This window comes from Phlebotomus papatasi, chromosome 1, assembly GCF_024763615.1.
Source record: "Phlebotomus papatasi isolate M1 chromosome 1, Ppap_2.1, whole genome shotgun sequence".
Taxonomy (NCBI): Eukaryota; Metazoa; Arthropoda; class Insecta; order Diptera; family Psychodidae; genus Phlebotomus; species Phlebotomus papatasi.
Window position 1 is genome coordinate 54,666,169 of NC_077222.1, and position 24,240 is coordinate 54,690,408.

The 24,240-nt window shown below is 32.5% G+C and overlaps 1 protein-coding gene across 5 annotated transcripts in view; it reads left to right on the forward strand.

Annotated features, from left to right (window-relative positions):
- The window catches only part of LOC129807024 (unconventional myosin-XVIIIa-like), a 134,938-nt gene that overhangs the window by 90,164 nt on the left and 20,534 nt on the right, over nucleotides 1-24,240 (forward strand). For 3 of the 5 annotated variants that reach the window (XM_055855982.1, XM_055855973.1, XM_055855991.1), the window contains 2 exons: nucleotides 15,852-15,986; nucleotides 16,117-16,344. In XM_055855982.1, coding sequence (XP_055711957.1) covers nucleotides 15,852-15,986; nucleotides 16,117-16,344 — 363 coding nt within the window. Of the gene's footprint in view, nucleotides 1-7,289; nucleotides 10,100-15,851; nucleotides 15,987-16,116; nucleotides 16,345-24,240 lie in introns of those variants that run through there. The other 2 variants (XM_055856001.1, XM_055856010.1) reach the window with 2 other exon arrangements.

The window sequence follows — 24,240 nt, forward strand, 5'->3', positions numbered from 1 at the left end:
TATTTTGATTAAAATAAATCATAAATACTTAAATAAAAATGAAGATAATTTCCTAGAAAACCATTGTGGAACTGATAGTCGGGATAAAGTTTATTGTAGGTAGGAGTGGGACACTTTCATGCGGTTGAACTTTTATTCAAGACTCATGCTATACATTTTCTGAAAATGTATAGCACAATTCCTAGATAATTATTTATTATCCTAAAAACATGTTGTTATTTTTTTAAAGTAATCCACGCGCGAAACTACCACCATATACTGATCTTCCTTTCGCTTTACTACAAGCTAAAACTAGAAATCTAGAATGTATCAAGCTAAGTACAATATTGACAATTTCAAAATTCAAATTCAATTTAATTTTTCAGTGTCAAAACTTTTTCTACGGAAGTGTGCTATTTCAATGCAGTATGTGTAACTTATGTTAATATTGTTCGTACATATTTATTTAGGGCCATAAGATATGGTGACCTTTTAAAAAAATTTTGATATAATGCCACTGGTCTGTCTATTTTTGTCACCTTTAAACAATAACTCTGTGAATAAAGCACACTCTCTCCTTATTTTTAATGCAAACCAAGTTGCAGCAACTTGCAATTGCTTATGGTCAAAGAGATGTCTTTAAGATATCCAACTTCGTTGAAAGCCTAAAGTGGAAAGAACCTTTTTATGAAAGTTGTTTGATCGGAATTTTTGCTAAATAACCAATTTCTCTCAACAAGTTTGTTGGACAAAATGATGTCTCAATTATTTTTCTTAAAAAAGAAAAGAATAACTAATCTACAAAGTTAATTAAGATATTAGATATAAGATATTGCACAACTTCCTTGAATAAGTTGTAAATAGAGGAAGTATTTAGTGTTGACTGCTCTATATCTGTATCGTAAATTTTGCATTCAAGTGACTATGTGTTTTAGTTGGAATGTTTAGTAACTGTTGAATATTTATTGACTTTAAAAAAGTTGTGGTCAATTTGAATTGGTTTTTTTTAGAAGAATTCTTTAAGCTGGATAGAATAAACTTACAGTTGTACTTTTATAGATAAAATGTTCGTTAATGAATATTCATTACAAAGGAGGAGAAAAATGAGAAAAGACTAACATTGGAGATAGTATATTTGAGTTCGCTTAATGCTTGGAAGAGAAAAGAGACCTCCATGAATTAGTATAACATTCTAAATACTCGTTTTATTTTCTCTGGATAGTCGTGTTTTTTTTCATGATGAATCTTTTCCCCAAGTCTTCCTTGAAATAATATTATACTCTTTCTCTTCTCTCCTCTCCAATATAATATGAATATTCTCTTGTTTGTTATTTACAATGAAAAGAGTAAAATAATGTGTATCTGGAAGTGAAATCTTGTTTCTGAATCCCTTTTGACTTTTTCTTCACTTCATTACACTTCTTCCACCCAGCCACGATGTTGAGATTCATGGCCTGACTCTAAGTTCAATGGTACCTGGAACCAGTATTATTTATACATTTGAGACATGGGTGCTCAAACGCACAATGTTTGATATTGTATAGGGTGAACCCAATGGACGTAGATGGGATTAGACAGGGCCGCGATCGCGAATAGACACTACCGGTGGTGCCGTCTGTTTTTTTTTAGCATCTTTTTCTTCTTTTGTACACCATCAATTGATCATTGATTGATCATTTGGCGGATCAAGCGATCGCTTATTGTACAATGTACAATTCTCATTCGTATTCTTTTTTTTTTCTTGCACTTCCATCAAAGGTGAGATGTGGCTGATTGGTGTGATGTTCAATGGTGCAAAAGAGAGAGATACAGAGAGAAAGAAATGGTTAATAAATATAAAAAGATATTTTTGCTATTTATGAATCATTTTTATGTCGACAAGAGAAAGTAGTGATCATGGTACGATCGTCATTAAAAATCATTAGTTTTTTTTTATTCTGCACGATTATAATCTAGCACGATTTTTTCTTCCAATAGTTTACGATATCACAAAAATACCACATTTCATTGAAAAATGTTTGTTTTGGAAATGAATTTTTTATTATTGCATTTTTCTCTCGAATATCAGGATTTTTGCTTCGATGCAATAAAGTGTGGAATTACAAGACGACACTCTTTCATATCGTTTGGCGTGTTAAATAATCAATTATTGGATTGGAGATGTGAAGAAAAAGAGATATTTATTTGAAAAATGAGATGTTGTGTGCAGAATTTAATGTCGTTTGGCTCGTTTTTTTTTTTAAAGTTGAATTGCAAAAAAATGAAATCCAAATTGATGAATCAAGAAGATGGTATTCGATTAAATATTTTGAGGTGGAGGTCGTAAAGTTGATCATTTACATTATTTTCTATTTTATATCATAATTTAATATATGTACATAAGTTATAGTGCTTCATTCGATTGGTGTATAGAGAGAAGTTCAATCACTTCTACTTTTCCCCCGCCTATTAACTTATATACATTATAAGTTGCAAGAACAACCTTATGATTTTTTTGTACAAAGAGTGGTATTTCTCAGAGGAAGTAGCTTAAGAATTAAATATGGTAGTGTGGTTGAAAAAAAAAGATGCTTACATTTTATTTATGGATAAAATGTTTCCTTTTTTTCCAACACATTATATTAATTGAACGAATGATTTATTTGTTAGCAGAGAAATTTCACTGTGCGGAATCGAAAAATTTTCAATCACACTCATTTTTGCACGTACAATTTTCTTAAATGTGACCGCAAAAGTGTTTATACCATGTCCATGGCAAAAGTCTCAATATGTGGTCACTTGTAAGTGAAACTGTACGAGCTTTCAATTCCACTGTGAACGTGTGCAATAGATGCATACTTGGCGAGAGATTGTCGTTTTTTTCCCTATTCAATGCATCATCCCAGCGAGCACCAAATGCTAACCGATTGCAATTCAACTGAAAACATGTGTATTTTCAGCTGAATTCTGCTAACCTTGAAACAAAATTGGCGATTCAGTGCCATTTCCATATATTTGGTTAGCACTTTTTATTCGACAACTGCTGATCAGTCAGCAAATTTTTGCTAGTCGATTCAGCAAAAATATGCTGAAAACGCTACTTTTTTCAGCTAAGTGTGCTCGCTGGGATATGAAATGTTGTTCTCTATGAGAATCAAAAAGGCAAATCAATGTTTCAGAAAATATACTGGAATTTTCCTTGCCAAATTTTTAGAATCTTAACTTTCTTGATACATCTTAAAATTTTGAAAGGTATATGGTCTTAATTAAATATTATAGTTCATAGAAATAAATTTATTCACAGCTTTAGAAAAATTGAAGAATTTATCAGAAATACCGATAAATTCTTCAAAGGAAGTTTAGGTCTGAACATTAAACTTTTACCATGGTCTGCAAAACAAAATTTTGTACTGATATCTATTATGTATCTAACTGTAACTGATATCTAGTATGTTATCTCATCCTCAATTAACATTAGGAATGGTACGAAATTCTTCATTGGGAATATTCTGATAGCCATGGGCGTCCGTGTATCTAAATGCGAAAGCAATAGTGATCTCCAAGTTTTAAAGAGTGCAACCTAAACTGTCACAGAACCAATTCCTCGAACTTATCTTAACAAAATCTTATTTCGCATAGGTAATCGTCTAGCCTGTTACAGAGTTTAAGACTAGATTGAAACAATTTCGAAGCAACTAAAAGGAACTACCAGGGGAAAACGCGCTACCTTCAGATGACTGAAGCATCGGACAGCTCAATTTTTTGACCATGGCTCTTTTCAGGAAGTTTGAGGCACTGGATAAGCTATTAAATTAAATTCTTATTGAATCTTCTGAAGGTTGCGTGTATTGCTCTAAGTAATTTTGAAAATTTGAAGGAGTATTTCCATTATGTCATTATCCTAATACTAGCTTTAAACCTAAGGTTTAGCTCTTTAAGGACGACTGGAACACCGGTGTCCCATAAAGAAAATAATTTTTCCTGACTACCTAATGTTATTTTTTTCCTACGTTTATACGTAATTGCAAAGTAGAAGGTTGAAGGAATCTAGGATATTTTTTGCAAGTCTTCACCTATTTGCTATATAGTAAATTTTTAATCTCAAAAATGGCGAATTGTTAAATTCTCATAATGAAAATTAATTTTAATTATTTTTTATACTTCCAGTTTTTTTTAAGAAAAACCGTTCTGGAAAAGGAAACTACAATACTCAAACATAATATTTTTTGTTAGAGTGAAAATTATCAGTCTTTCGTATTGTCAGAAAAACTACTTAAATTTTTGTGCTATTTTTGTCCCTATCGGTCATAGAGACCAAAATTATACCAAACGAGACTCTGTTTGCTTTTCGAAGGTTAGATGTAAGACGTTTTACAAGTTTTGTTTAATGGTTTCATTTCTATTGCTAATTTTCGGTCAGCGAAAACTGTCTCATCGTTAAAGGGATAACGGCTCTAATTTTTTTTTGGGCAAGACTTGAAAACATTTTAAATTCAAATGAAATATTAAAGCACATTATGCATTAGATATTAAAAATAAACTAGGGGAAGTCGTTCAGGCTTCGCACATACTCTCCTTTAATGAATCTGAAGTGTGACCTTTTTTTTGCAGAAAATGTGCGACTTAACATTATATTAAAATATATATTGCAATTAGGTAAGATTATTTAATGGAATATAGGAAAAATATGAAATGTTTGAAGCCAAACTATGTGCAAAGCCTGAAAGAATTTCCCTACCAAAATTATTTGTTATTTAGAATTTCGATACATCCAAACTAAAACCCGTGTAAGTTATAATTTGTCCAAAAATAAAGTGTCTCTTGAAATTATTGAAATAACAGCCATCCCGGCTAAAACGGGTTTGAAAGTTGAGACTTAGCCTAGTTCTCAAAGATGTTGAAATCTTAAATAAAAATAAATATTAGTAGGTTTTCTAACTCTGATGGATCATTTTCCCTTAATATCTAATACGTAATCAAATTTTCGTTTTTAATCTAGCCTGATAAGAAATTAGAAAAGTTAAGCCATATGGCTAAACTTTAGGTCTGAATCTCATATAAACATAAAGGAAGGTGTTCTCAGGATTGTCTCATTTGTTCTTCATTCGTAAAATTAAGGTATAGCATTGAGTTAAATACTTCTTAAGTGCATAATAAGTAATGTTTTACGCACATCTAAATTGGATCTTCCAAATGAAACATTTTCACCTAACTTTGAATAATACGCTGCCGGGTTATATTTTTGGGATAAAATTCAGGAAAAATTGCAATCATACTGAAATCTATTTCGGTTTTTTATCAACTTAGATTTGAAATGTATCATGCTCTTATTGGCATCGAACGTTTCTTTATTCCCAAAATTTCTTTTTCTTTTTCTGGTTTGAATTCAGAATTTGTAGTTATGAAAAAGCTTTTTTAAACCCCAAATGCATAAATCAACAAAACTCGAGTTTAAAGAAAAATACAAGATATCACAACGTCAATCGACAATCGTCAATCGTACAATCGACTTTATTTAAACATTACATATGTATCCAAATCTATATAATGATTAGCCCTATAAAAATGTCTGATTTCAAACAGTCAGTGATTGGCATAGAACATTTTGTTTTTAGTAATTTGAGTCGTCAGATTTCTTATCATCTCAAAAGAGTTTGACTTTGTGACATTCAATATTGAAACTGGAATTTACAAGAAATAGAATTTCTAGAACATATACGTGATATTATAATATGATTATCCCTTAGTTTAAACACTTTAAGTAGTGGTCATGGAGTGCACAGCGAGTGAATTTGCCGGTGTGTTGCGTCGAAAATTGTGAATAAATGACGATACAAAGAAAAACGTTTATGCTAGGAGATGAATAGGGCAGAGACACAGAAGGAGGATGCTGGAGAAGGCGATGGAAAAAGTCTTGTATATGTCGATAGCAATAATGCAATTTATGTGCAGTGAGACTTACACTGAATTACCTACGATCACAAGTACGATCATCTCTTTTGCTCTCTTCTACCTGTTACCTCTCTTGAGATGGTACACGTTTCCAGCACCTCATGTATGAAGAGGTAGAGTGTTGAGGTATATACAAGAGCTCCGTGGAGAAACAGCAACAAGTGTTCAAGTCAGTGTCTCACCATCGCTGCCACGGAGCTGTTTAGTTTTCTCTGTTCGTCTTGGCTATCGCTTCAGAAACCATACAAATGGAATTTATTATAGTAAATTCGTGTGCTCTCCATTCAATGGATAGACTTTCGCGTATATAATTTAATAGTTTGTATATTATAAGAGTGTGTGATGCAAAAAGCAAATTATTTGGGTGTGAAAAATGATCAATTTTAAAAGAATAATTTATCATTGGAATTGGAAATGACACAAAGTGCAACTTAATTTTTCATTTTTCATCTCAGAAAGAAAAAAGCTCACAATAATAATCTCAAAAATGCAAATGTTGATAGCCTCTGAAAGAGTGTTATTTATATTTACGATTTTCTGATTTATCGCTTTGTAACTTAAAACATTTGATCTCTGTGATGTCTTCCTGGAAAATGTATGTGTGCTTTTTAACATATTTTCATCATCAGACAGAGAGAAGCAATATAGAGCAATTTTATTGTTGTCGATCGGAAGTATTTTTGTTGTTCTTTCTCAAGTATAATTAAATGCATTTATGCGCATATGTTGTTCACCTGTTTTTTTTATTCGTGACTCAATGGGTGCGCGCACTTTTCAATCTTCGCGAGGTTGGTTTAACATCCAAAAATCGTGAAATTCTTGAAGAAACACAAAATAAAAAAAGAAAAACAAGAAACGAAAAATCATATGGGGCAAAAAAGGAGATACAGAAAACGGTATATTTTCGCGAAACGTGTTTCAATGTTCAAAATTTTTCACTTTTTTTCTCTTTATAACTGATACTTTTCATTTTTGGAAGTTTATGTGACAATCATCTCAATCAGTATAGTTGCCAGCATGATTGCCGTTACTTGTGTTATTTTAATAATAACACACACTAATTGGTTACATGATGATTGTTATTAAATGCTCTTATCGCTCCTTCCTTGATTTTTTTGTGTCTTGTTCACTTCTGAATTAAAATGTGAATGTCAGGCAATTTAGTGAGCAAAGAGATCATAAAAATGTGGTCAGAAAATCGTAATATACGTACAATTGCATTTTTAATAATACGAGAAAAAAAAGTTTATTTAATTGGCTATTTAAGTGATGAAAGTGATACTAAAATGTATTACGATTGAGATTGTGTTTTGTGAGCATTATTATTAAATCGGTATTTTTTCTTCTGAAGGAGAAAAATAAATGATAGTGAGGAAGATGTTGAATAACATGTTTCATATTTGTGGTATTTAGGGAAGAAATGTTAAAAGAAATTGCTGAAGGGAAGTGATATGTACTGTTTGTGTGCTCTAAAAGTTCAACAATTTGTGGTGAACGTTCTAGTTATTGTTTGAAAACACCCACACGGATCATAACCAATAGCCACAACATTGTTGCTGTATGAAACAAACGGATAATCAAGACAATCGACAAGGCAGAAGAACTTGGATGATCAGCGTGTTTGGTGCAATAGAGGGGATATATATATTTTTTTTTAATAATAATCAGAGTTTTAGAGCGATTGAGTTCATTTGTTGGCAAAAAAAGGGGGAGAATAACATAGTAAAAGATGGATCCGCCTCGTAAATCCAACGGTATGCAGAAACTCTATACGAAGATCATTCATAAGATTGAAGATTTTCCGCCCAAGATACACGCAAAGTTGCACAAGACATCATCAAAGTATCACGTTCAATCGTCGACTCCTGGTGGTGTTTCTCGTCAGCCAAAACGGTACTATCACCATCATCAGCAGCATCAATTGGTGGCGGCACAACAGCAGGTGGGTGGGGTGTCAGGAAGTAGTGATAGAAGACCGGAAAGACCTTTGAGGAGGACCAAAGTATCGCCGCGTAACTATGAGAATGTAGTTGTATCACGACCTTACCCACAAAATGGACAGTGTCTGAGTGATAGAGATGATGATGAGGAAGCTGAAGTACAGATTATAAATCCAGTACTCTCACTTGAGGATGAAATTTTTGAGGAATTGGAGAAAGTAGCTCATGATGAGGCAAAATTGAATGCTGTACTGCAGAATTTTGACAAAATCCTGGCTGATTTTAATTCACATGCACAGAAGGAGGCCAAAGTTGTAAAAGTAGTGCAAAAAGATTGTAAGGAATCTACTAAAGTAAAAGAGCAAACTTCCAAAAAGGATAGTAAAGAATGTATTCCTAAGGAGAAACCTTCGAAAATTCCTCAACCACCTCAAGGACTGCAAAAATCAAAGACATGCAGCATCATTGAATCTAGGTGTATTCTCAAGAAGACCCCATCTGATAGTGGAGAATTTGGGGATGTAGATCGTCTTAAGATTAACTGTAGTCTTGATGCTCGACTCAATCTCTACAATCAGGCCACGCGAAGTCTGTGGAATTTGCAGGATTTTGAAGAATTTGCCAAAAGTGGTGCCGAATCCATCAAGTCAGAGACAAATTTACCTGAAAAGTGCAGTGAGAGTGGTAATGGGAAGAATTACAATACCTACAAAGTTAAGGCAGGTAGTAAAGTTGGTGAAAAACAGCTGAAATCTACAGCAAGTGGTTTAAGTAAATCCGTATCACAGATTAATCAGGAGTCAAAGGTGATCCCAAAAAAGATTCAACAATTGGACAGTGTCAAGGCAAAGGCACAATTTACGAGGGCAAAGAGTGTATGGGAATTGGGAAATACACCAAATAATCCCAATCAATTGCGTCGGACAATATCCAATAGTCGAATACCAGTGAAAATGTCATTAATCCCTTCACCAGTGAAGTCTGGTTCGGAGACAAAAATCGACAGTATTCCCACGAAGAAGGTGATTAAAGCATCACCGAATGGAGGAAGCTGTCAGCAGTTGTCGACCACGGCAAAAGTCACGGCGGTGGTGAAGTGTCGTGAGAAGAGCAATGTGGAGTCCCAAACTGGAGCCATTAGCAAGAGGCTCAATGTGTCGACAAATGCACTCAACAGAATTGGTGGTAAGAGTGGTCAAAAAGCGAATGGAACGATTAAAGGCACAAACTCTGAGGTGGCACTCACAAAATCTGTCCAGCAGACGCGGAATCAGCGAAAACGTGAGACCGATGTGTTGCTGGACAAGTGCCTGGAGCGGGGTCAAGCAATTCTCAAGAAGGTTGAAGCCTTTGGGAATGCCACAAAATACTCATCAGATAGCATTTTGGCGTCTGTACGACAATTCAGTGAGGCTGAACGGAAGGGTGATGTTGTGGATGGCATCGTGATGACGTCTCAAGCACGAGAATCCCTTGCTAAGACAGCTCAACTGGCTACGGTAAAACGTGGCATTAATCCAGCAAATGATGCTGCATTAATTAAACGACCAACATCCGGAGGAGGCAAAATTCGTGCTACAGCCAGGGATTATACTACTGTGGCTGGTGCATTGGGGGAGAATAAACGTGACAAGAGCAATTCATCGAGCATGGAGGGTCATCAATTGGCAAGAAATTGTGAGACGAATGGTGAAATAGGCAAAAATAGTGGGAAGAAGCAACCGATGCACTTTGCACAGGAAAAGAGTGTCGCATTTCCGCGACTGGAATCATGTAAAATAATACCACCGGTTCTGGGGCCGTCTCAGCACGCGAAGGTTCTCGTGTGCATGAAGACAATTCAGAATTTACGTGATACACTCCCACCTCCACCACCACCACCTGTTGCTACTCCAAAAGTCCCTGAAGATGCAGAAAAGGTCACAACAGAAGAGTCAACACTAGATTTGGGGAATGAGAAGGAGTACCAGAGTGACTGTAGTGATGATTCAGGGCATATTTCCAATGAAAATGAAGAAATTATTAAAACACCACCGAGCACGGATAGTGATGCCATATCCCAGCAACCGGAAGATTCATTGGAAATAAAAGGTCCCACGGGAAGAATTAGTGAACATCTTCTTGAGAAGTTTGAACCAAAAGGGTCCAAAGTGGTGGATGATACCAAAGGTGGAATGATCAAAGTGTCCGAAATGAACAATTGGAATTTAATGAAGTCCACCATACCATGTCGAGATCAGTCATCTGAGGTACAGAATAATTCTTGATTTTTACAGTTTATTCTCTCTTTTTCCCCCTTCTTATTTTAATCCATTCGATTTAGTTCTTCTTGCACATCCATCGTCATTTCCTCTTTTGAATTATTTCCATAGACAAGAAACAGAGTCTGAAGTTGGGAATTATTGAAATGACGATTGTATAAACATTAAAAATTATACTCAATCCGTTGCACCCAGTAAATACGGGTGAATCCCAAACAAAAAAGGGCAGTAGATCAGTGTGGTTAATGGATGGGAGTAGTAATGTACATCATATGAATGAGAAAAAGCTAAGAAAAATTAACTTTGCATTTAAATAACGGTTCAAAACACCATGATACACTCAATGAGATGATGATGAAGAAGACTAATATAAGGTAGAAAAGCTTTTAGTTATGACTTTTCTTTATTTCTTATGTGTGCCTTCATTTATTTTTCCTATTATAAATGGTTTCTTCTTATAATGTGTTTGTCATATTATGGGACATTTTAATAATGCTTAAAGAAAGAATTATTATTTTTTATTTACACATTCAGTTTGTGTCTCAACAATAAGTTGAAAGTAAAATTCATGGAACTTTTCTAATGTCACGAGATGGACTTTTCTGTTTCATTCCACTTAAGATTTGTCTTCATAGGAAGTGGATGTTGCATGTTATGAAGAAGAACAGCAACAACAAAACAACATGAAGATTGAATTCTAAACTGTCTCATAGCAATTTACATTAATTTCTTAGACGAATGACATTGCTTTTAAGAATTTTCCTCTATTTTATCGGTAAATTGGGTACAGATGATCACACAAGATCATTTCTTTATGTTAAAGTTCCATGTCTCTTTCAGTGTCACAATGTACATTTGATTGTTTTTTTTTTTTGTAAGAACAGTATATTAAAAAAGGTGTGCACTCTCAGAATAGGAATAATTAACCAACTTTGCTTTATAAACAAAAAGACTACCTTTAGAACTGAGTAAATTGCAAAAACTGTAAATAAATGTTATGCATTAATTTATTTTTTTATTTGTTATGTTTCATGTAGGGGATTATGAGGCAGTCTCATAAAGAGTTTATTGTATTTTTTGCGGTTTTTTCTATTTTTTAAAATGAAATCCTTTATGTTATTAAAGTAATGCGGATACTAAATTTTTTATGCTACTTAAGGGGTTACAAGGGTAATGCAGACTAAAAAAAACCAGGGGGTGGGGTAACATTAGCTCTAAAAAATGCGACCAGTTTTAGTGTAAATTTTTTCTGTTTTCATACACATTTCACGAGATATCTCCAAAACTTCGTAGGTTGCCAATTTGGGGTTTTCGGTTGCCTTTTTGTTATTAAATTGGCTTTTATTTTGTATTAGTATTATTTACTAATTCATTCTGCAATGAAAGAAAACAGCTAATAAACTCAAAAGTTTTTTCGGCACGCTAGAAACATATGGGAAACATTGGAAACGTCATAATATTTCTACAGAAAAAAACCATAATATTTCCTTGACATCTTTTTTAAACATAACAAGAAATAAGTATTCAATTCGAGTTTTTAAAGATATAAAAGTTCAACATATAACTATGTTTTTTAAAATTTTCATTTCAAAACTTTAAAAAATCCGCCATTGGGAATTGGGACCTCATTTTTAAGACGGTTTTTGAAAAAAAAACATATATATGTATTTTTCTGTAAACAAGATTTCTTAAAGAATGTTCATCTGACGTCAAATAACTAAATATTTCCTGTTAGCTTATATGTTAAACTTGTGCTTAAATAGTAGATTTTTTTTACCTTGACAACAACTTATTTTATAAGATAAAACGCTATGTAAATTACGGCGAAAATTATATTCTTTTTTGAGTAAAATTCTGCCAAAAATCCAAATTTCATTTAAAAAAAGAAATGTACGGCTCAAGTACAAGTATAACTCATCAGCTAACAATTAATATTTAGTTTTTGGATTTCAGATGAATCTACTTCAAGAATTCTTGTCTACCACAAAGTTTTTTTTTTTAAAGATCTTCGAAAGTGAGATCGAAACGGCTGAATTTTTAAGATTTTTAAATGAAAATTTCAAAAAATATGGTTCAAATGTTGTGTTTTTTTATTTAAGTACTTTAATAAAACATCATTATATTGAAAAATTAGAGAAAATATGGTGTTTCCAGTTTTTTTTAACCCACGTAACTCCTTAATCACTTTATGACACTGAAATTAATAACTTCGTGGTGGATGTTGTTTGAATTCTTGTAATACTGCATCTAAAATTGTAATTTTCGTCAATTTCTGAACTATTCTAGTTATAATTTGGAATAATATAAACTGCATAGTTTTTTAGTATGCTCGCAATGGTAATAAAATATGAATTTTATGATGGTATGAGAAGCATTTTCTTTCAATTTCTTTTGTTCATTTATTAACTTATGTAGTTAGAAAGACTAGAATTCTCACTATTAAACATATATAATTATATTTAATCACGATGCATTGAAAATCTTAAAATAACGACGAAAGTCTTTTCTATTTATTTTTTCCAATTGTTATTACTGCTTGAACTCAAAGAGAAAGCAGTTATATAATCAGCTTATTTTCTAACTTGTCACTGCTCTGGAGCATAAACGGTAAAGATATCAACTTCCGATCTTCGGTGACCCCCAATGAAAAAAAAAAACATTATCTCCAGGTCCAGACGTTTTTTTTCTTTTGCCCTCACTCACTCCCCTACATCCCCTTTAAACCATGTTTCATTGGTGTTTCTTAAAATTCGCTCAAGCTTTTTCAATGATTTTCGGATGTGTTTTAGAGGTAGTCCACACGAACATTACGATCAAACCGTCCAAACATACGGAATAATAGATGACCGGAAAATTCGTCATTTTTAACTGATTCGCTTAATTTTTTTTTTTTTTTTTTTTTTTGGAAAGGTTTTTGAAACATTGAACTCGACTGCTTCGGTCTCCATCGGTAATCAATTGGTTACGTAATTATAATTGATTTATTTTTCTCGAATATCCCTTTTTATTTACGTGTAAGAATGTTGCTAATGCTGGGACGTTTTGCCATCTCTCTTTTTAATACTTTAACCTTTATTAAAAATTCAAACGAGCTTACGATGAAGTATTTTAAAAATTATAGTTTTAAAGACTTAGCTGACAAAATATCTTAAATATGATCCAAGGATTTTTTTTAAGAAAACTTTACATTTAAGAAAATGATAAACCTTATTTTTAAACATATTTTGTTATGTTTCTTATATAACGTTTCGAAACATTTTTTCCATGTATTAGACAATCAGAGCAAAAAGACGTTTTTTTTTTTAATATGGGAATGCATATAAGTTAGAGTTTTTTGTTCTTAGCCTTTCATATAAGGCTCTAGAATACTTAATTTAGTAATTTAATCGCGATTTGGTATTTAAAGTTTTAATTAAAGTCTCATTTTTCTGGAGCATAAAAAGAGCCTTCTTTATTTTCTTTTTAAATATTTTTTATTCATTCTGTACAAAAATTACATACTTACTCGAAGGGAACTTGCAGAGTTTTGTCTCTCAATTTGTCTCAAACTCAAAGACTCAAAGACAAAACTCCATAAATTCTCATTTTTTCCTTCTCGAAAATTACCCCACGTATAAGGCAATTTTGAAATATGTCATGTCATGAACATTATGGACTATCTTTCCGATTTTAACATAAATAAAGCTCAAGTTTAAAAATTTACAGCTGAATGTTGAAACGAAGAATAACTTCAGTTGAACCTCAGATTAGCGTTAATCTAGAGTTAAAATTAAGCTAGGTTTAAATATTTTTTCGTATGCAGAAACGAGGAATAGTGCTTTGGCGTAAACTGTTTTTCTCACACGGCAACCCCATATTTTGGCTTTTCTGGCATGCCAGAAAATGTCAATTCGTCAATGTTTTCGTTCGATTTAGCAAGATTCCACGGCTTTTCCTCGTTATTTGGTAATCTTAAACCACCAGACTTGCTAAAAATTCTTTAAAATAAAATAGGAATCAATATTGTGGATGTGAAAGAATGTGCATGTTTTCTGAGTGCAAAAAAGCGCGATTCCCGCGACTCCTACTTCAGTGGCGACTCATTGAAGTTGCATATGGTGGATGTTTCTTTTGATTTCAGGCAAAATTGGCTTTTTTAGAAGCTGTAAATAGAGTGAGAGCCTTATTTCTTTTCATTAAGTCTACTAAAGTGCAGATTATATCAATTTGGTATCATTTAACAGTATTTTCGAGAAGAATTTACGGATAGATGTGGACAGGTTTATTCCATCTTTAAGCCAAAAATTATACCTCCGAAATCGGGGGTCTAATTTTTGGCTTAAACGTTAATCCACTGACTAAATTTATTCTATTTCTCGTTCAAACATTAGAAAACGGTGGATCATCCTAGAATTATCTTTATACTTCGATTCAACATTCAGCTGTTAGTGTCAAAAAAAAGTTTCTAAGTTTAAAGTTAATAAAATTTTACGTTAATTTCACGATTTGTAATCTATTTTTTTTTGGTACTGAAAAGTTTAAAAGCTTCCTGAGTTACACTATAGTTGCAATTCAACTTTATTGTTGAATTTAAAACTAAATTGAAAAATCTTTGTCAGAAAATTCAAAATAGTTTTTAAAGACCGATTTGAAGATTTAACACTTAGGAGAAAGTGGGTCACCTTTGAAATGGGACACCAATTAAAACTGGATTTTTTTCTCGTATTTTTTAATAGGATTGAGCCTGGCCGTGATGTAATTTAGATCGACAAACCAATTGTATTTAGCTAAATTATTTCGTAAGGCACAGTTACATTTTAAAATTGAAGAAAAAAGCTCAATTTCCAAAGTACTCCATTTTAAAGGTTCTCCATTTCCCCCCAAGGATATAATCTCAAAATGAGGGGCACGTTTACTCATTGCATTAAGTTTAAACCTAACTAAAAGTTTCATAGGATATAGTAAGGCTTAAATCATGTCATTATTTTACAAATTAGACATAAAGTCTAATTTTAAAATTCTTTTCAAACCATCTCACCATCTCAAATATCTTCCAGAAGTTCTTACTGCATTGTAGCCCTAAAATTATGTATTCAAAATGTGACTTTTGAACCAAATTCATCTCTTCAAAGTACACCCACATAAGATTTAGACTTTTTCTTCGACAATAACCGTAATTTAAAACTACGAGTAAATTGAATAAAAATGCTAATTTTTGTACCCTTTGTATATAAAGATAATTTTCTCCCTATACGTGTATTAGATTTCAAATACTGATAAAGAGAATAATCTCACACGAAAAAAATGGATGGGAAAATTTTATTTAATAAATAAGAAGAAAAAAATATAAAAAAAGGTCTCTGGGGTGGACAATAAAGTGCAATTTTAGTAAAAGAGCTCTCAAAGAACTTCGGTGAAGAAGCCATTAGGAAATTCTTGCATGTCAAGACTATTAGAAAGGTGTGTAAGTGTTTATATATAGTTCTCGTGGAACCTAAGAAATACTATCCGTACCAATTAACATTTACCATTTATGTATGTCTGATAACAACTTTGGTATGTTTATTAATGCAAGAAGTGGATTATTTTCCAACACGTGAATTTTAATTGAGTCTCTGCCGTATTTGGCTTTGTGGAGAGTTGAGAAAGATGAAACTAATGAGGCAAAATAACCAAAAGAACAATTCAATTATATTTTCTTCAAATTAATGGAAATTCAAGTTTCTGATGGTTGTTTTCTATCTCTCAAATTTCATTATAGGTGCTCTTCCGTTCGGGTGTTTTGGGTCAGTTGGAAGCGAAACGCGATGAATTGCTCTCTGACCGCATCATTCAATTCCAATCGTACTGTCGTGGCTACTTGGCCAGACGAAGAGTGGCCCAGAGGAGAGTTCAGGTAAGCTTTGGGGTTTTGATTGTGGAATTAGATGTTATATAGAGAGTTGTTCTTTAAAATTTTCTCTACTCTATACATACATACATATGAAATTAAAAAAAAAAAAAACTTTCATCAATCCGAACCTCAGGAATTGGCCGTAAGATGTATCCAGCGAAATGTTCGGGCATTCCTCATGGTACGTGATTGGCCGTGGTGGCGTCTTTTGGTTCGAGTGACCCCATTGCTCAATGTACATCGCACAGAGGAACAACTGAAAGCGGCCAACGATGAATTGCAGACACTAAAAGCAAAATTGGACAAAATCGAGACAGAACGAGCTACACTCAAGGCAGAAAATGAGAAATTAGAGGCCAAGGTTAGTGTTCTCTTTTGATGATCTTTTCTCAAGTCTTTTCTCCTCCCTGGCGCAATTTATGCCAGACTCAAGAGTGAATTATATACCATTTGGATATTTGTGGTGATTTTCAAACTGATCGAGTGTGTCTTTGGCCTGTGTGATATCGTGTGGTGAGGTAGAATTTTTGCAAAGAGACTAGGGTGAAGTCATAGTTTATAGTCACATTAAATATTATAGCTTATACTTTAAGCAATTCTTGTCGATGTCTTGTAAAACTGTTATTGATATGTTCATGCGGATTTCTTAAGACATTGTGCAAGCTTCCTAAAAATATGAAGACATCCTAGTTATACCAATGATGGCTTATGGACACTTAAAACCCGCGAATTATCTACAGGTAATATTTAGGATTCTTTTGATCATTTTGTGTTCTTAGCAATGAAGTTACACGTAGGAAAAGCTGTCCAAAAATTTGCAATAAGTTAATTCACTAATCTCTTTGTTGCAAGAAAAATGGGATACGAAGCATTACTGGGCTAAAATAAGTTGAAAATTGGTCAAACAATTCAAGAAAATCATTAAAGATACAGCAAGTAAAACTGCAACCGTTCTCCTTTCCAAAGTAGTGCTGAGTAATATGGGTTTCAGACTGGGGGTTTAGTCCAATTCCCGAATATCTGGAAATCCTAAACGATAATAAAGCACATTGGGCAAAACGGTCCAATCTTTCGCTACCATCGAATAGGTATTGGCAAAGGTAATAACTTTTGTTCCAGGACCAACCCCAAAAATATGTAGGAAAAGCACTAGAGCATACAACATTATGTATAAGAATTGTAATGATTTTTTTTTGCAAAACTCATTTTATACAATAACGGTTAATCGTATATTGTTCGTTTGTAAAGAAGGACTCAAAGAAAATTTTTCTGGAACTAACCATATCTTTATCTCTTCATTTTCCGTGCAATTTTCCAGATCTTCCTTATAAATCTTTTACCATCCTTCAAATTCATAAGCAAAGGATTGTATAGAGAAATGTCTCTTACGGCGTTATCATACTTGCACATTAAAATTTTAATATGATTCACATTAATTGTCGCTTGTGAACGACCAAATATGTTATTTGTGTCTTTGAGTGACTTAATATTTGGGGTTTTTCTATTTATTGATAAAGATGTGGACTTGGCCTGTAAAAATAACTTTAAATTTACCTAAAGCATAAATATTTTTCACATTAAAAAATTAAAGAGAAAATCGCATTAATTTTTCGCATTAATGCTATAAATCAATTTATATCAAATTTTGCGGGCCAAGTCTACCTTTTTATCAACAAATAGATCAAATTTTGAATATAAAATTATTCAATCACACAAATTACACATTTGGGCTCTCACCAGCGACAATTAATGTGAATCATATTAAAATTTTAATGTGCAAGTGTGATAACACAGTTAAGCAGTGATATTCTGCTTGAAAAGACTTAAAACCTTTAAAGATCGCAGTGTCATAAAAGATACCGTTATTTGAATACTATTTTGAATACGTTATTTGAATGAGTAATAAATTCAGTGAAAAAATGTTTCAATTAATTATACTCAGAACCTTTTGTTAAAATTCTTTAGTAACGGTACCTTTACAATCCTATGAAATTCAGCAATCCTAGCTCCTTTTTTAAGGAGAATATTCCTCTAAAGACGACAAAAGGATGCAATCGAGGCAATACGTTTAACGGAATTAAAGAATATTCGAGCATATTTGAGGAAAATCTTGATACAGGAGAGATAGGGATACGGTTTCTTTTGGGAAAATGTTCCTTGAGTTCAGTTCTCTTTCAGAAAACGTTCTTTAGCGCCAACAACTTACGATATGCCGTTATTTAAAAAAAGCAAGTTTTATAAAAATTGTTCTACCAATTTCTTAAGAACCCTTACTTAAAAATATCTGAAAAAGTTGACGTGATGGACCATAAGTTTCTTCGGGTCATATGTTCAAGATACATCAAGGACTCCGAAAATACCTGTCTGTGATTTGCCATTAAACGAAAAAAGTTTTCGTTTTGTTGCCCTGTAATGTGCGATGACTTTAAAATATCGCAAGTTTGTATGGGAGCTACCAGATAGAGCAGTCAGAGGGAAAATCTGAAAATACATATTTATTTGAAGCTTAAGTCATATATCGACTTTGACCCGAATTTCATTAAGATCGGTTAAGCCATTTTCGAGTAATAAATTGTCAAAATTGTGAATTTTCCGAAGTATATCGTTAATTTCCCAAGGACTGACAGTCCTTTTTGAGTTTGGTCGCGGTAAATTTTAAGTCATACACCAATACCTACAAAATGAGCCTAGTTCCATTTCTGGCGAAGGGTTGGACCAGCTCCCATACATTTCTGCCAATTGTCCTTTAGTATTTTTTAAAATATAAAGGATCACTTGCCCTTTTGATCTAATTTTAAATCATTTTTTTCGCAGAAATCTTGCCTCGTAGAAATTAGAGATGTTAAACCAGGTTTTTAAGAAAGTTTGAAAGCCGTATAAGTCAATGATGTGGCTGCTATGAACCACATGATTTATTTCGGGAAATCAAAGTCAGTCTGTCTGGGAAACCCAGGAAACCTATACATTTTTCTAATAATTTAGTTTAGACCTTGCAAACTTGTGCTTTGGGTTACATTTTTCCAGAGTACTCGGGAAATACATACTGTTCGTTATAGGAAACTCGTAGGTTCAAAAGAACACCTCTTCGACAGGGAATCCTTATTGACTTTTATGTCAAAATGTTGAAATTTATTTAACGTATGTGACACAATGTAAGTAATATAAAGTTTTTTCATTAATCTACACCTTTCGATAAGGATAAGTGTTCAAATTTCGTTTTCCAAATGATATAGAATAGGGTGTCAATAGGTCCTGACACGAGTTTTGAAAGTGTCAATAGATGTTCCCGATGTTCCTTTCACCCTTTTTTTTCAGAGAACCCAAGGTACCCATTTCAGGCAACTCGGGGAACCTACACATTTTTCTGGAGAACCACATATATTTTCATAAAACAAGGGAAATCCATGATTTTTTTAAGAAATCCGAAGAACCTATATTTTTCGGGGAACCCGAGGAACCTACACGTTTTTCGAGAAACTCAGGAAACCCATGAATTTTTAAGGAACTTGAAAAACTCAAACATTTTTTGGGGAATCGAGAACTCAAGCCTTTTTGATTGGTTTATTAGTCAGTTAGTTAGTAAATTTCTCAAAAAATTCTTCGATTTCGAATTTCAACATAATTTTCAACAAAGTTGTAAATTTAGGGCATCGAGAATTTTACGAACGTGACCAAATTTTTTAACGATTTGACGCATCAGGGTTCGCATTTGTAAAACAGTTTCATACCCACTCTACTTAAGGTCTTATTGGCGAATGCATATTTATAACCGCATACTAAAAAGATTTTATATTCTACCTCAATTATGAAAGAAACCAGTTCTGTTATTTGATGATATTACACCAAATACTGCTAATTTTATGGTTCTTCGAAATGATTTATTGATTAACAAAAAAAAATGATGAGTTTTTGCAAAACGATTATAAATATATTGCACTGATCATAAACGCCCATAACCTGTATCACCACCCTATGTGGCAAAATATGGTGTGATCACCTACTGAGAAGTAAATCTTCTCAATCCCAATCTTATATATACATACAATTTCTTTCTCTCCCTCGACAGAAATACCTTTCTGCAAGCTCTCACAGCAATTTTATTTATTGACAGCATCGTCTCTCAAGTGTTTGAATATTTGGGAGGATTTAAATATTTAGCAATAATGTGAAAACACTGAGAGATGAGAAAAAAGAAATGTGAATATTAATTAAAAAGGCATTTTTTTGTATCTAGGAATTTCACAAGGAGTGTGAAATAGAGAGAGGGAGGGAGGGAGAATGTAGAAAGTTTCATAAATATATACTCAATAATAGCATAATTGATTGTGCAAATATCTTGGACAAAATTTTTCAACGTAAAAATTATGATAATTGAAGTGTTTTTTTGGTCCGTCATCAGGCACGAGGGGTAGGGTAGGGTTTTAGAGTGCGTTGCGTATATTGTATTAGAAAATGAGGATAAAATAATGAAAGGTGAAAGAAATGTAATTTCTAATAAGACAATAATTTGCTGTTGACCCCATTCTTGAGGTGATTTTCTCAATTCAATTTCTAACCAGTTGACGAGTTGCACCTTCTCCGGCCTTTTCATCTTTCAAAAAGATGCGATCATCCGTGAGAAATTATCTCATTCATCTAACTCTTATTTGCAATCTAATCGCGCTATATGTATATAGTTGGGGCGAATTGATCAAACTATGAATAACATTATATATATAAATGAATGACTTTTTTTTGCACATAACAATAACAATGTATGAAAAAGAGAAACGATCGAAAAGGTTTTGTTGAAGTATGGAAAAGCACCCAAAATAGTGAGAAAAAAAAATAATATGAGAAGCTTTAGAGAAGGAATACTTCAAAGAGATTGCCTTTAATTGCCACATGAGATTATCCGATTTTGTTGTTGTTGTTGTCTGGAATGAAATTTTACTTTTATATGGCATCATTGATGTCAAAATACACTTGCTATTTTGCCTGCAACCAATTTCATTGAAATGAATAAGGCAGAGAAAAAAAACGGGGGAATACTGGTAATTTTCTTGACGTTTTAAAAAGTGAATGCAATGTATCTTTGTCTGAGATTTTTACGATGGACCATTTTCACTTTTATTAGTGATCACCGTGTCTCAATTAAAAGACAATTTTCACGTGTGGCATGTCATGTGGATTTTATATTAAGTGACTGATATTAAAACCTATACTTTTCCTACAATACATCATTTTTTAAATAATATAAAAATGGTGTGAGGTGCCAAGTATATAATATCCGTATAATCGGAAGAGAACACAAAATAGGTGGAAAAAAAGAGGGAGAAAATTTCACTGAAACAGTGAAATTTTAAAATTGAAATATTCATGTGTAAGATTTATGATTTCATGTTTATAAAAATGCAAAATATTTTATTGGCAATTTTAATTAACAAAATTTTGCGAATAAATTGAATTTTAATTGCTCAATTATTTGTATAATGACTTTGCTGATTTTAATTTTAAATTTACAATTTTGTGAATGGGAAAGAAGATTTAAATATTGCAATATCAATTTATCGGTCTTAATAATATCTAATAATCACAGGGTTAAAAGAAGAGCCTACAAATTACAATAAATTATTAATTTAAACAAAAAAAATTTATAGAGCGAACGAAAAAGTCTGTAAGGTGTTTGAACTCGTGGGTCTAAATCTAAAGAGTGCAAAGTATGAAATATTAAAATCTTATTTTCAAACTCCGTGTTAATGATGCACGCAAAGTATATAAATTAGAAAAATAGTTTTATTGGCAATTCACAACTGTATTACTAATATTTTTCTTCTTTACAATAACGAAATATTGATGTAACCAACATTCCTGTTAATTGAATTCATTTAATTTTCATGTTAACCCAAAAAATTAAATCAATAGTTTCCGATATTGATTTGCAGACAAGAGCTAAATACATTAAATTTCATAGGTGTGAATATAAACTACATGATGTATCTGCGTTTTCAAGTTTATTTACTTTTTTATTAAAAAAAAAATAAGTCATTAAAGTCAGAATAATCCATAACTTAAGATATTTTCGATTATATAAGTAGGGCCGGAGGAACGTCTGTTCGACAGGGAACGACTATTGACACTTTTGTCAAAATGTTGAAAATTATTTAATGTATATAGTAAAATATAAGTAATATAACGTTTTTTCTGTAATATACATTTTACTATAAACAGAAATGTTCAAATTTCATACCCCAAATGGTACAGAGTAGGGTGTCAATAGGTGCTGACACGAGTTCTTAAAGTGTCACTATATGTTCCTTTCACCCTAGGGTGTTTTTTTTAAGTTTTTAACTTTAACCCTCATATGAGGTCGGAAGATCATTTATTTGGCAGGGAATACTTAAATAATAAATCTTAGCCAATAACGTATTTCTACGACCCAATCTTGACTTTCAACTTTCGAAGAAACAGGCATTTTTTTTCATAAAAAGCAGTCAAAAATCTTTTGCATTTTTCTTCTATTCTGGATTAAATTAAGTAAAATTAATTAAACTCTCTTTCCATTATTCGATTATTTTTAAATTTTGCACAATTACCGAATCTGCGATTCATTTTATAAATTGGCTAACGCAATAGACTATTTGCGTGCACATATCCACATGCAACTACTCAGGATTTTAAAAATCTGGAATGTGCTTAAAATGTTTAATCTTCATCAGGTACTATTGTGGAAATCATACGTTGGAAAAACTTCTCAGGAAGTCCTGGAAGAGATGGAAACAGATTACGATTTTGTATGGATCTGTATGATGACACCGTTAATATCCCAGGTCATACAGTCTACCATATAATCTGTTTCCACCTAGGGTAAATGATGGAAAGCGAGACACTTAAGAAAAATTCAATTTCAAATGAATTTTTAAACTGAATTAATAATTATTTTTTACCATTTTTTGTATCATGGGATTCTTTGACAAATATTTTAACAGAAGCTTAACAGTTTTTATTAAATATTGCAACCAAATAATCGGAAAATTCACGGAAATTAAAAAATAACACATTTTGAAAAGATGGACAAAATTTTGGAAAGTTGGACAAAAACTTTTGGAAAGTTGGACATAGTGATATTAATAACAAAATATTATACAAAATATGTAGAAAATCAAATGTTGAGTGTTTTCTCTGTATACTTGCACATTTGATGGTTATGCTAATCTCTCCTTTATGTCCGGGTAACAGTTGAGGAACGCTAATTACCAAGAACTTCTTGGACGTCCAACCAAAAAGAGGTTCTGTAAATTTCACAGATGCCTCGCGCTGTCCAGCAGTTTTATAAATTTTATATTTTTAAAAGCGGATGCAATTTTTAGCACATTTCAATTCCCCATCCACCCAAATCCTTTTCCACTTGCTTTGGGAGTCCTGTAGAGCCTCCTATTTGTCTTTCTTCGGGTGTTTTTGCGATATTTACTATCCATTCTGTCAGAAAAAGTGGTCTTCGGAATCTGGAAATCTTTGCAGCCTTTTCCAGGAGATTTTCTCCTTATCAACTGCTAACTGCTGTTGCAACTATTTCTCTGGGTACTTAAGGATCTTTGTCATCCTTGTTAACATGATTTCACTGCACAAAACCACCAAATTCATTCACAAAATCAACTTGTCCAAGATTTCATAAAACTTGTTTTGAATGCAACACGAAATTAAATCACTTTTCTATCCATTTTAAATGTAATATTTCACAAATATTTTTTATTCACCTTTTAAATGGATGTATGTCCTTCGATATTCACTGCGGACTTAACAATATTAAACAACTTATGCCGAAAAATCAAACAAAACACTTTGATATTTTCCTAGCAACTTCCCTAAGAAACAGAGAAAATGACAACTACCGTGTCAAGGTTATGAATATCACGCATGCAATACATTTTTTAAATTCTTCTTGCAAGTCACCCTTTGATTGTTTAATAACGACTTTTGCATTTTTTAACTTCTCAAATAATCACAAAATTAGGTTTAATAATCTTTTTTATCGAAAATTGAAATATTTAATTGATTTATTATCAAGTTTTTAAGAAGGTGTCTCACATTCCACACTGCTTTGTCCAACTTTCCAAACTGTCTCGCTTTAGGCCAATTACCCTATTCGAAGACTTCTCTGAAGAATTTTTCGAATATAAATTTCTTGGGTAGAACTTGTAGATGAAGTATTAAGTGCTCGAACTCCAAGAGAGAGCAGTTTTCATAATCCATTTTTTTTACATATTCCCGCAACTTC